Genomic DNA, 13,661 nt, shown 5'->3' with positions numbered 1-13,661 from the left:
CTGTGAAGAAAAATGGATAATATTATAATATTGTATTCAACTTCTACACACACAAAGTAGCTTATCAAATATTTATTATAAATTCAGGATCTCACATTTATGCAAAACTTAAACTCAGGAAAGATAAACATCTATCTATAGATATATTAATATTTATTACCTTTTTACAAGATAGAAGTAAAGATTCAAGACAAATTAAGAAATGAGAGCCTAGCCAATCAATTCTTGCTCTTATTGGTCTTCAACAATCGCCTTTTCTAATTAACATACTCTATAAAGATCTACAATCCAAAAATCATCCACATCACTTCTCACTGAGGGTTTTGTGTTACAATTTTTCTAGATTTTCTTGCAACGGCTATGTACTGACATTACTGACACAAACATAAATTCTACTCTTTCAACAATCAGTTTCAATTTTAGTTTGATAACAGCAAATTTAAATAAGAGTAGTTAACTTTCTTTGAAAATAATTATTTATATATACAAAAAACATACCTTCCACCTGTCTCTGCTGAAAGACTTTTAAGGAATGTCACAGTACTTGCTTTTGTTGCATTGAATGAAATTGTGTGAAGCGGAATTGGACTTTCTTTTAATTTTTGGCGAAGTAATTCTTTGGATGATTCGCTGACATCTCCCTCCGTAAATAGATAAACAGCTTCCAGCTGTAAAACATCGACAATGGTTTAACAAGTTCACAAAACCATGTTGAAAAAACAAGTCCTGGTTCACGCCCATGCATCTGAATGCCTAAGAGTCAATTCCATAGACAAACTGCACCGGTATATAAATGAGAGGACACTTTTTTTCCGCCAACAGAAATATGAAATATTCTATTCTTTGCTGTGAAATGATGAATTGGAAATAAAACCAAGCTATGTTAAAGTCAAAATCCTCCATCTTTCTAATTGCAACGGGTATGTGAATTATAGGTAAGTTATGCAGAACCTTGTCTATGTAATCCTTATTCTGAACTTACTGAAAATCATATAGTTCAACAAATAATGAAACACATGACAAAGGAGTAGTGCTTAAATAAATATATGGATACAAAAATCAAATGACTAATATGGGCACTGTTATAGATTATATCGAAAATGGCAACCACCGCAATTAGGAGAAAATAAAACCTTTTAGATGAAAAATTTTAATAGGACTTGATTTCTTCATAACAACCTTAACAAGAACAACAATTTAGCAAACGGACCATTACAATATGACTATGTGATTTACATCAATCATATGTGCTATGTGAATTCAAATTCTACCTTTTTCAGTTTCCTAACAAATTGCATTGATCCTGAAAGTATGAAGTAATAACAAGTAATGGCACAAGCGCGTGGTAAAATAAACAGACCAGAACATTCACAATTCCGAAAAAAAACTGAGACCATTACAAGTGTATAACATATACACAGGGTTGCCATATCGTGTTTATTTCTAAGATTTGTGCTTTTTTTCTAGCCCGCGTCTTATAAAGTAACGATGTGCTTATTTCTAAGAAAAGTGCTTATTTTTCAGTCGCGTGCTTATTTTGTCTTAGAAACGTGGATGGCTCGTTCTTGTTTTGCCTACAAAGCTTCCGTGGAAACGAGGGACTAAATTTTGCTTTTAACGGTGGGCTATGCGGTATTTCCAGGCAAACTGTGACTCACACAATAGTTGCTGCTAGTTTTTAGGAATACTGTTTTAGGGACTGCAATTTAGAGTGAGCGTAACCATGAGTTCTGTTTCGAATATGAAAAGAAATTTTCCATTAACTACTGCTATTGCGACATCGAGAAAGATGGAAAACAGTAATCAGTGCCCACAATACTACCACAAAACACAAGAAGCATTGCGGGAAATCAAAGTATAGATACTTTAGGATCAGGGGTCGGTCACCTGCGGGCCATATCCGACACACAGAGTAAAATAATCCGGCCCACAGTGCTTCACTGAAACCTACGGATCGTTAATATGTTGTTCTTGTTCTTCACTATTAATAATTGGTTTTCCCATCGGTATGAAAAAATCGCTTTTGTTTTCAATTACTGAAGCAAAATGAAATTTTTCTTGCGGAGAACTGGGATTAGTGATAGCTATTTAGAAAATGTTCTAATTTTGGTTTTATCCAGTGTGTCGCCTGATTTCGAAAAGGTATCAAGCGTGATGCAACAAATAGTTTCGCATTAAATGTTATTTGTAAATATTTTGCATAGTAAGACGACTTGAGTCTACAAGTTGTCGCAGTGTTCGCCCGCGATTTAAAGTCTGAAATTTGAATTTCTAATCTGTATAAATAATATGGTTCATCAGCCACCCGTTCAGTTTTCAACTTTCTTGAAAAAATATGTGCGGCCCGCCAAGATTTGTAACACTCGATTTTGGCCTGCGAGCGACAAAAGGTTGATTTAGAGATTGCGAGTGCCAGTGACTCCGCGCCTTTTCATAGGATTTTGTGATTTCGGAGCTGCGTACAACCGTGTTCGAAGCGACTTCTAATGATAAAAAGTGGGAGACTCGTGTACGATCCCCTTCTCATTTTTATTCTGTGTTTCTGCCGTTGTTAAGATTCCTTCCCCATTGAAACATCACATTTTGACGCCCGTGCTTATTTTTGGCTCTGGGTAGATGGCAACCCTGCATATACACCACTTTATTTCTCATTAGCTGCGTTTAAAAATTACATGAGCAACCTTGAGAATAAACAAAAAACATTCTGATTATTTCCTGAATCTGTTGCTTATATTCAATAAACAGTATTGCAGTTTATTGAATCCTATTTCAGTTTGACATTTCAATTGAGATAAAGTTGAATGAATGAAACCTACTGTGTCATCTTCACAAGCCTTGATAACAGCTTCTGTACAACTTGTATTTGATATTTCAGCCATTCTATCAAGACCTTTGACCCAGTCCATTGAATTTTTAATTGTGACATCACTAACAGGTGATGCAGCATCTTGCCACATAAGAATGTCACTTTGAGCTCTGTATTTGGAAATAAATTATATTTTGATTTTCATGACATCTACTTAAAATCTATATGTTGCATTCTTATTATTCCACAAATATTTATGTATGCTTGATATTGACTGCCTTGCATTTATTCAATGATGAATACCTCATGCAAAGAATACAGGATTCGAATCTGTGAAAGATTTCAAGATCATGTAAAAAACATTTGCCCAAATCATCTCTATCACAAGGTGGTTCAGATAGCACTGTTCAATTGTAACCTTTCAACCAGCATTTCCTCTTACCCATATCTTTCTATATTATGAAAACGGAATATGTGTCAAAATGTGAAAACGTCTTAAAAATATTCATCCCAAGAAGTATGTTATGACTTGATCATAACGAAGGTTAAGTTTTTCATTCAGTTGCCAGTTTAAGATACAAAAATGACTAACCAGTTAAATGCTTCACATGCATGTACCTGGAGGTCAAAGAATCAATTAGTTGTAAATGAAGCAATTTTATTGTCATTATGCCTTCCTTAAGTTTAGTTGCAATGATCAAAAATTAGTCCCGAAAAAAGCTGAGATAGACTAGGTAAAAATTAGCTATCAGTACTTGTAAGCGGCACATGGTTAAGTATTTTAATACATATGATGGTTTTGAACATGTAAACCAGTTTGTAAAAATAAGCATCAAAAGTTTTGCAACGAGAAAATATAGGGAGAATTTTTCTGGGGTCAAGGGTCGGGGAAACATCCATCTTTTTGTAAAAAGAAATCTCACCGAATCAAGTTGAATTTAGCAAGCTGGGTAACTTGGTCTTGCAAAACTTCACAAACAGCTTCCCTGTACATGTCAAACTGAGATTGAACCATTGTTGATACATCAAGTACAATACAAATACAATGTTCCTGTATTGCAAAATGTGAAAGTTTTACGGTATCCGCAAAAAAACGAAATTTCAGGTAGTTTATAATATTTATTCCAACTAAGCAAAAATGCCAAAATGCAAATAAGTCTAAAATTCTTTTTTATCCAACAATACACCACATTGAGTGATAATGATAGTCATTCAGTACCTGTATCACACCAAATATTTTTCGGCTCCCGCTTGTTAACCATTCTTGTCGCCTTTTTATTAATCTCAGTGATTGCGTCAAGTTATTTTCAATTTCATGTAAGGTTTCTTTGCCAACAGTTATCTAAAAAATGGATGAATTAAAAAAAATAACGAGATAAGTGAGTCTTTACACAACATGTTTTTTAATTACTCATAATCCAATGCGAAAATAAAAGGCACTCCACAAGTGTGTGGTTCACGTAACCGCTGGTCGGTTACGGCTTCCTCCATGCTTCCAAAGACCATAACTAACTGATCCCATACTCAACATATAATGGTAATCGGACACGAGGCCGTGGTTCGCCATATGGTTAGGCCGTCTTATCACCTTCCCTCCCCCCCTAAGGGAATAAATAAATAATCCTAAGTATGTGTACCAATATGAAGATAACTATTTTTGTTCGCCTACTTTACATCAAATTGTGTAAATGGAAGGAAGCTTATGGGCAGAAAATATATTCACTTGGCTAACACAAACAATCCCCGAACTCCAAATAGAACTAAAATGAGGAAAATCGAAATAAAATTATGGTCCCACCCTAACCTGGTACACATATCACGGGAGTACTAAATAAAATCAATCGCTTATGGCGGAGTGTGAAACACACCACACTCCTCTCATAACTGCTATTTAGTCATAGATTTTAGACAACGTTTGGATTAAAAACAGTCAAGGAAGTTGTAATGTATGGAATATTATTATTATCAATATCCAAACACCAAAAATGCAGAACATTTATAAATTGTATAGCAATTTGATATTTCTTATAATTGATATGGATTTCAGTTTTTCTTTTGAAATGAATGACCCCATGTCTGTTCGACAAGCACAAATAAGGTTACATTGTATGTTTTTCCTCCGTTTGTTCTCATTTGTTTGAACAATCCTTCACCGTAATATGATCCAACAGGTTTCTTCAAACTCTTTATATAACCTGAACAATATAAGAAACGCAAGAATGATATTACCAAAGTGTATCAATTGCAATGCCTAGAATCCTGAATTAACTACAACAAAGATATGGATCAATAATTCAGGTCCTTACCCTATAAAAATATTTGCCTAACAATACTTACCTAATATAATACAGGTATTCGATCAGAAAAGTTCAATCAATTATAGTAATAATATATTGCGGGTTTATAAGTTCTCCAAAATCTATATCTGATTTGTATAAATTCCACCCTTGCAATATTGATTGGTTGCAAATAAGCAATATAATGGCTTCTCTTTCTCACCAACAAACTGTTGTCCCTTTTCCAAATTTTACAGTGTTCTATAACAGACTTCTAGGAAGTCCTATCGATAATCACTGTCGGGTTGCCTTATCAAAAAATCAATACATGAAATAGATGCAAACATGCAATGGATTGTGATATTTTCCAGGCACTGATACTCGAATGGCAGTCTAAATCTAGTCCACAAGAAATTTTAATTCTCGTTTGATTCTCCCAAATGAGAAAATAATTACTACACTTCTATTCTATGGTATATGACTTATTACAAAGTATGTAATAAAAGATGTACATACTATCAGTGTGCTTGAATCCAATTCTAGACAAGATTTGATGAAGTTTTAATCGATTCCGCTTCAAGCCATGGAGTTGAAGCCACCTGGATGAACTGATCAGAGGTTTGACATCAAGCTCAAAACGGTTATGAGAATTTCTATCATTTTGTCTTGGAGATTTTTCTCGTTCCTCATCCGCCCATGAATAAAGATCCACATCTTCTTTTTTCACTTTGTGTCCAAGATTAAAGTTGGGAGTTGAAGCTGTAAGATAGAATAGTTGAATAAAAGTTTGCTTTACCCAAGAGTAAAAATTATACAAACATGAATATGATGAAAAGACAATATTGTTATATAACGATTGACGAGTATGATAAAAACAAACTCAAGACACTGAGTACCCATGTGCAGGTTCCCAGGTTCGATTACTGGGAAGGATGTGTGAGAGGATTACTAGACGCCTCATTCAGTCATTGTCATATGGTGTCTGTGGTTCGCGGAACTGCTGTAGCATACAGTTACAGCTTCCTCCTCCAGCAAGTCTATGTATCTATAACTATAAATTTATTTTGAATGCATAATCAGCATAACAAACAATAAAATAGTTAATAGAAACAAATAAATAAAAACTGATTATAGAATCAGGAAAGCAAACAAAACCTTGAGTAAACAAACAAATAACTGAAAAAATGACTAGTTGAATATCCCATATATGACTTGTCAACCAGACAATAGTTTGCCATATGATCAAGCCACCTTTTGGTGTTTCCTCTCAATATGGATAAATATGAAAATGCTAATTTGAGTAAAACTTCGAGGCTGACCTTCATTCATGTTGTCTGATCAGAAACCCACTGGCTTACAAATCATAATTCAGATTATCCGTGGAGTCATTAAGCCAGTGATCAGGAGATGCAGATATTTTTGTTCCCGTGTCAGAGTGTAGTTCACTATTTCAGACTACAGGACAAACAACGCATACAACAGGCACATGGATTGACGGATACCTAGTTCTGAGGATAGTCCACAAATAAAACTACAGCAGCTATTGTTTTACTATATAAATTGGGCCAATTTTCTACTTTCCACTTCTAAATTACACTGTAAATTATTATCAGAATAGCGTGTCATAATAAATCGACGAAATCATAATAAAAACAAACCCCACAATAACAAAGAAGTACACGCATGCTCGCGGCAAGCGTAGCCATGGAGACTCTCTCTCCAGCAGAGGGCACCCATAATATTCCAGTCCTAACTTTGCAGTCTTTAAAAAATCAATGGGTGAGCGAAAAACGGTTAGCAAAAATTATGAGCGTATTATGATCAGTGTATTCAATATGAGCATATTTCGATGCTTCTTCCTGGAGATCAAATGTTGGTAGGTCCACACTGCCAATCACCATGTTATATCAGCAAGGATAATAGACAAGTTATAAAAACACACTTTTCTTGTACGACGCTTATTGACGTCTTTCGCTTCGAAGAAGGCTTTGTAGAAACAGCCCTGGTATCTCACAATATGTAAAAAGTTTATTTAGAAGGACTGGAATCTTTCATGCTCGGCATTTTTTATCCAATTTGAGGATAGGATTTGAATTCGAGATGTGTAATCACGTCAACACAGTTAAATCTAAAGCTTTCGTCTCGGCGGTGTGGCGCATCGTGCTAAGCGTTAGGAATACGCTCGCCACCGCATCTCTGATTACCCTTCGTGGGATCGCAGGTTCGAATCCCATGCGGGGATGATCATGTGCGAGAGGATTGCTGGGCTCCTCGCCGCCGTAGGAGTGTTCACGTAACCGCTGGCCGGTTACGGCTTCCGAAAACAAATACCTGGCTAACTAATCCCATACCCGACCTGGACTGGTAACCGGCCGTGGTTCGCCATATGATTAAGCCGTCTTAATCCGTACTTATCCGTCCGTAGGAGTGTTCACGTAACCGCTGGCCGGTTACGGCTTCCGAAAACAAATACCTGGCTAACTAATCCCATACCCGACCTGGACTGGTAACCGGCCGTGGTTCGCCATATGATTAAGCCGTCTTAATCCGTACTTATCCGTCCGTAGGAGTGTTCACGTAACCGCTGGCCGGTTACGGCTTCCAAAAACAAATACCTGGCTAACTAATCCCATACCCGACCTGGACTGGTAACCGGCCGTGGTTCGCCATATGATTGAGCCGTCTTATCGGCTTTCCTCTCCCCCGGGATAAATATGTAAATCCCTATTCTATCCTTTAACGCCGAACCAGACTTACAAAAAATTGCGCATAAGCCCATTTTCATTGGAAGAAACAGTTTTCACGGTAAATTTTTTTTTTTGCTTGGCCGTCAATACATTTCTTTTTATTGAAGTTTTCTGAGCGAGCAAACACATCTCAGGACAATGAAAGCACAGTGTCGGATAAAAGAAACGAATTATGAATCAGTGATCAGAACCCACCGTTAAACAAGCAAAAGTTAAGAATAAAGTTTGTAATGTAAATGGCCGTGCTTGTTCGCCAAAAATATCAAGCACGCATAAAATATAAATTTATTGTATATAGTAAACTAAGTAAGGCAACACATTCCCTTCACGTCCGCACACTAGTGTTGCGATCGTTCCCAGGATTTTTAGCTTATTTCCTAATCCCGAGGGTAACAATCCCGGGATTCAACACGTGACGTTGTGTTATTCTAAAATCTAAACTAAGGCGATTTTACAGTGCATGAATCATGCACATGCTTCCAGTCTCAACGTGAATTGAAATAGCATATGATCTGAATTACAACTGTATTATCAAATATTTCACAGTACCATGACCGTGGTCTACCGTTTCCCCAAAAAACGTCGACTTTCGCTAAGCGAGCGATCATATGACATAAGTCGAGGAAACGCTACAAATAATTTATATTTTTATTGGACACGAAATGCAAATGTGGATCATTGTATTTTTATTATTGTTGTCTGACTCGTTCTTGTTGGTATTTTTCTTCTTATCGAATTGAAAAATATCGCTTTTCTCATTAACTACTGGACCAATTGCTTTAAAAGTGTCAGTGGTTGAAGATTGTTTTCATTGTAAAAAGGTAGCGTCATCAATAATTGCGTACCTTGTGGCGGTTCCGCGTTCGCTTTAGACGTGAACATTGCTCTACCAGTAGTCTACTCTGACAGGTTGCATATCAGTAGTACTTCGTTTTGGCTTTCGTGTGCATATTTTTGAGCATCGCTTTCATCTTATTAATATTATTGTTGGCGCCACTACACAAAACGTCAAATAGAAAAACGAATCCCAAATAGCTCACAGGAAATTTTGAAATTAATAAAAGTAATAGTCTTCTAGCGACAACAACAATAAGTAGCCTATATTTTGACTCCATAATCAGCATAAAGACGATAAATATTTGATAAAAACAAAATAAATAAAACTGATTACAAAATCGGAAAAGCAAATAAAACCCGAAGTAAGGTTTAAAACGTACTGATTTTAGATTGAGTGGTGTTTTCAAAAAAAGTGGTAAGTGTACGCTCACCCAATTTTTGACCACTGAAAAATTCAAGGCCAGTAGTTAATGAAAAAAAATTTTTCACCACAACAAAAAGAAAAATACAAAATGACAAAACGATCCAAAGGTCTATTTCTTGTTCAATAATGCAAGTAAGCAAAAGACACGAGTCAAACAAGAAATCGATGCTCAAATATATGGACACGAAAACCGAAACGAAGTAGTACGGATAAGCAATCAGTCACAGCACTACCTGCACCGCAATCCTCGTGACTTCGCCTGATCACCAGCGCTAATGCGGAACCGCCACAATTTTTTAATTTTTGAAAAAACAAAAAAAACGAATCTCATAGAGCTCATAGACATTTTTGAAATGCTCAAATACATGGACACGAAAGCCAATAGAAATGATTGAATATACCATTATTGCGCTTACGCTAATACAACCAAAGAGTTAAAAAAAAAATTGGTTGTTTACTACACTTTTACGAGTAGTAGACCTACACCACTGAACTAGAAATATATGGAACGATCTTCTCTCTCGTTTTGCGTTGTCTACGCGCGGGATAATTTGATCTCCGCCATTTTGGTATTTACCGTATTTATGCTTACATACAATTTTGTTCGTACTGCTCGTGGTCTGACCTGTTTTTCGCGTTCATTTGTACTCAGTGAGTCGTATAAAGATGGAAAAAACATAAGTTGCTGTACATATACGCCAGCTAGTTATGGGCGGTCGAAGACGACCTAGTGGGAATCTCGTGCTTGATGAATGTGGCCATTTAGTGCGACACAATAGATATAAGTGGAAATAGACTCAAATTTTTTTTTTTCGGCTGATCTCATAACAACAACCTCCAAAGCCAAAACGGGATTTTCAGAAGATCTCGCGAAACGAGGGCGAAGCGCACTCTAGATCTATTTATATGTATAGCTCGGATACTACCGAGACATGCCACGCAATGATATTGAGATCGCTACGCTAAATATGGTCCGGTGATAAAATATGGCCGAGTACAGGTAGGCTAAATAGAAAGGCGATTCCGATAAGCCACCTTGGATAATGTTATGTGATCTTTAATGTTCGCTTTTGGCTGATACGTTGGCCATATTATTAATCCACGACTTACGCAAATTTAAAAGAAAAAGATAAATTAAGCACGGCATAGTGGACTGTGATCTATTAGCGTATCATATTTAATAATAAACAATTCAAGATTAGGCGAAAATAATGACGCAAATGATTGCTTTCTGTCACATCACATAAGAACAATATATTCTGTACGTTTTAAACCTTATCCAAGGTTTTGTTTACTCTCCTGATTTCCTAATCAGTTTTTATTTATTTGTTTTTATCAACCGTTTTATCGCCTTTCTGCTGATTATGGAGTTGAAATAAACTTATCTTATCTATCTAAGAAATGCATTGCGCGCTACGCAAAAGTAGGAAGTCTATCGCCAAAACGAGAGAGGCTTCAATTGGTCCCGCTAATACAGGGGTTCCCAACCTTTTTATCTCAATTTCCCACTTCCGATTTAGGCTGAGTTTTTATTTCCCACTACATATGGACTCACTTAAAAACAATAATTTTCCTGTCAATATTAATTGGTAGGACTTTCTATAACAGTGGTTCTTAAAGTATGGGTCGCGACCCAAACATGGGTCGCGGAAAGTTTAAAAGTGGCTCGCGACAAGGTCGTCAATGCAAGGGCAATCTAAGAGGAAAAGGACGAATTTTCAGCTTTCCCAATGTTTCAATTTAGCTTCTAAACTCTGGTATTTAAAAATAATGGAATATATAAAGTTTCATTCACGGAAAGAACTGTCTTGAGCTCATTGTTACATCACAATTCTGATATGCCAGTCACGTGTATTATTTTATGGCATCGGTAGCCATGCACGTCGCTTGTTGTTGTGTTGACCTCGCGAAATATCGTCTTAGTGGATTAAAATAACTAAAAACGGGTGTCTTTTTGGTAATGTAAATTGTAATAGACAACGCAATGAAAAAGCTCGCATCTCAACATTAAATTATTCAATATCTAGAGAAAATGTGACTTCATCTCGAGTCACCATTTACCACGAACGAAGCAGTGTGTGCACATTTGATGAGTAAAAAGTTGTATATTGCGAGAGATATCAAAAGCCAGCTAGGATGTCGTGTTTGTGACAGACTCTGCTACAATTCGCGACAAGGCACTTGTTCGAGCGAGGATTTTTGGCACTGACGGTTATTAAAACTAAGCTCGCAATCGCATCGATTCCCGTGACAACTTGCGTATTGCGCTCAGTAAAATAGAGCTGTGTATTGAATATATAATGAAAAGAAAATTTCAGTTTCATCAATCTCATTGAGTCAATGGACTGTTTCTAATAAATAGTTGTCTGTATTTGAGTCAAACTGTACTAACATTAAAAACACATTTTGCGTTATTTAGGATTGGGTCGCGAGTATTCGTGAAACTCAGATTTGGGTCGCGCTCAAAAAAGTTTAAGAACCACTGTTCTATAAGAAAGGCTTACAATTGGTGTAAAAGTTGAACCACCGTGAGAACATTCATTGCACCGTCCAGCATCCCAAGACAGTGACGATCCGTGTAAAGAAAATCAGCGTTATCCATCGAATAGAACAATTCAAGGGTTAAATTACAAAAATGCGGCGCAGACTTACTCGGCAGAATATCATCACAGACAAAGTTCCATCTATGTCTTTTCTCTTCGAATACTGGACCAATTGCTTTGAAATTTTCAGTGGTTAAAGGTAAAAATTTTCTCCAGAAGGCTATTACTTTTTTTTTCGCTATGACGTCATCAAAATTATGTGACTCTACGTGTCCATATATTTGAGCATAGCTCTCTTGTTTTTACATAAGCCATTACCTTTTTTTTTAAACAATTTAGCAGAATAGAGGGACGGTTAAATATTTGTTCATCAGAGCGCGTGCCTACCCAATATTTCGAGACATTTGAATAAAAACTTTCTCGTTTGCGGCTCTGCAACGAAATTCTTCTTGCGTAACATTTAACATTGGTGCTTGTTCGAGACATGTCTGTGAGGTTGTTATCGGCCGACCAACGATCAAAATGAGTTACGTAGCATGATCAAAAAATCATGGCCAACAACGTGATATTTTACTAAAGTTTCGATTAATTGAATGGGAATCATTTTCCGCTTCATGACATATATTGTGTTTTTCATTATGTAATATTCAATAATTGTGTTGTTGTGCGTACATTTTTAGAGGGGCATTCTATTCCCCACCTGCAACCTCCAAATTTCCCACTAGTGGGAAATTTCCCATCGGTTGGGAACCACTGCGCTAATATATCTCTATTGACATCGAAGATTTGCTTTTGGGAACTATTGGTGAATCTTCTGCGTGTTCAGCAGGTGACGTTGTCCGTGTACCGTGCCGACTGGGTGAGCCACAGTCGATAGCTTTCCCACTCATCGCGGACTGATGTCAGCTGAGCTAATGCACCACGACAAGTGTTTCACTCTTTGAGTTGGAATATCTTAGATGTAGAAAAAAACATGAACACATGGGCTGGGCACTGTAGCTGCGACGCCTGGCAAAGAAAGTGGAGCGATTCCACAATTCTCCGTCCTTGAACATGGTAGCCCACAGATATGTCAGTACAGACAGTATGTTAGTCGTTGGTACAGACTGTATGTTAGTCGTTGGTACAGACAGACTGTAGGTAGTACAGTAGTAAGTAAAATGATACTTGACTGATTCAAATCTGAATTTAAGATTTTATTTTATCATACGGCTTATTGAATTCGCATTGTATACCGGTAGTCTAATCCTGTAATTATCATAATTTTGCCTGTATCAGAGTATTGTACACTCGGTTTTTTTAGGCGTCACAGTGACGTAATAAAGTCCTTCAAACTATACGAACTGTTGATCCAGGGAAATCGAGCAAGGTATTTCTCTCGTTTTCTCGTCGCACAGAGATCGCTGCCGCCAGTGAGTTCTTTATCGTCGGCGCAGATGCCATTTAAGCGATCGTAGTTCTGTAGTTATACTTTGCCAACCTCTATGACGTAATTTTTGTATGGCGTAGTTAGGTTGGGGGATGTCAGGGTTGACATATGCAAAAATCGTTACCGGTATGCTACGCCCACTATAGAAGTACTTGATGAGGTACGAAACTACACGATACCCTAATGTTCTACCGTACCGGTAACGGTTTTGCAGGCATACCGGTACCGGTACAGATTTTCGAATAACGTTTATGATACTACGGTACAGCAAGTTTTTTAATCGTTTAAAAAAGGTTTTGGGGGGAATTCCACTCTGCAGAAATGATATTTTTTAATCGGTTTCCATGCACGTCTGAAACCCTGGCTGCCTGGAGCTGTTTTTTTGATCAATTTCTATCATGGATATATTTTATGTACTAATTTGTTACTTGGTGGGTCACCGAAAAAACACGATGGGTCAGTGGTTTGCCATCCCTATTATAGACTATCTACAGCAGGGTTGGACCAGGGGCCAAAAATTTTGCCACCTTGACTGACGGGCCATGATGTTGATAATAAATGAAGCACAACCGGTGTTAGCAAAACGATGTAATTTGCCA

The 13,661-nt window shown here is 37.0% G+C and overlaps 1 protein-coding gene across 2 annotated transcripts in view; it reads right to left on the bottom strand.

Moving 5' to 3' along the window:
* The window catches only part of LOC120347044 (von Willebrand factor A domain-containing protein 3B-like), a 32,638-nt gene extending 25,241 nt beyond the window's left edge, over positions 1–7,397 (bottom strand). For both annotated transcript variants that reach the window (XM_039416852.2, XM_039416861.2), the window contains exons 1-7: positions 6,402–7,397; positions 5,599–5,841; positions 4,910–5,001; positions 4,026–4,148; positions 3,730–3,857; positions 2,817–2,976; positions 499–668 (exon numbers count right to left, since the gene is read on the bottom strand). In XM_039416852.2, the coding sequence (XP_039272786.2) occupies positions 499–668; positions 2,817–2,976; positions 3,730–3,857; positions 4,026–4,148; positions 4,910–5,001; positions 5,599–5,841; positions 6,402–6,411 (926 nt within the window). In that variant the 5' untranslated portion in view covers positions 6,412–7,397. The remainder of the gene's footprint in view (positions 1–498; positions 669–2,816; positions 2,977–3,729; positions 3,858–4,025; positions 4,149–4,909; positions 5,002–5,598; positions 5,842–6,401) is intronic.
* Positions 7,398–13,661: the final 6,264 nt, after the last annotated feature.

This window comes from Styela clava, chromosome 1 (assembly GCF_964204865.1).
Source record: "Styela clava chromosome 1, kaStyClav1.hap1.2, whole genome shotgun sequence".
NCBI classification, from domain to species: domain Eukaryota; kingdom Metazoa; phylum Chordata; class Ascidiacea; order Stolidobranchia; family Styelidae; genus Styela; species Styela clava.
Note: the sequence above shows the minus strand (reverse complement) of the source record. Positions and strands in the feature narration are given on the sequence as shown.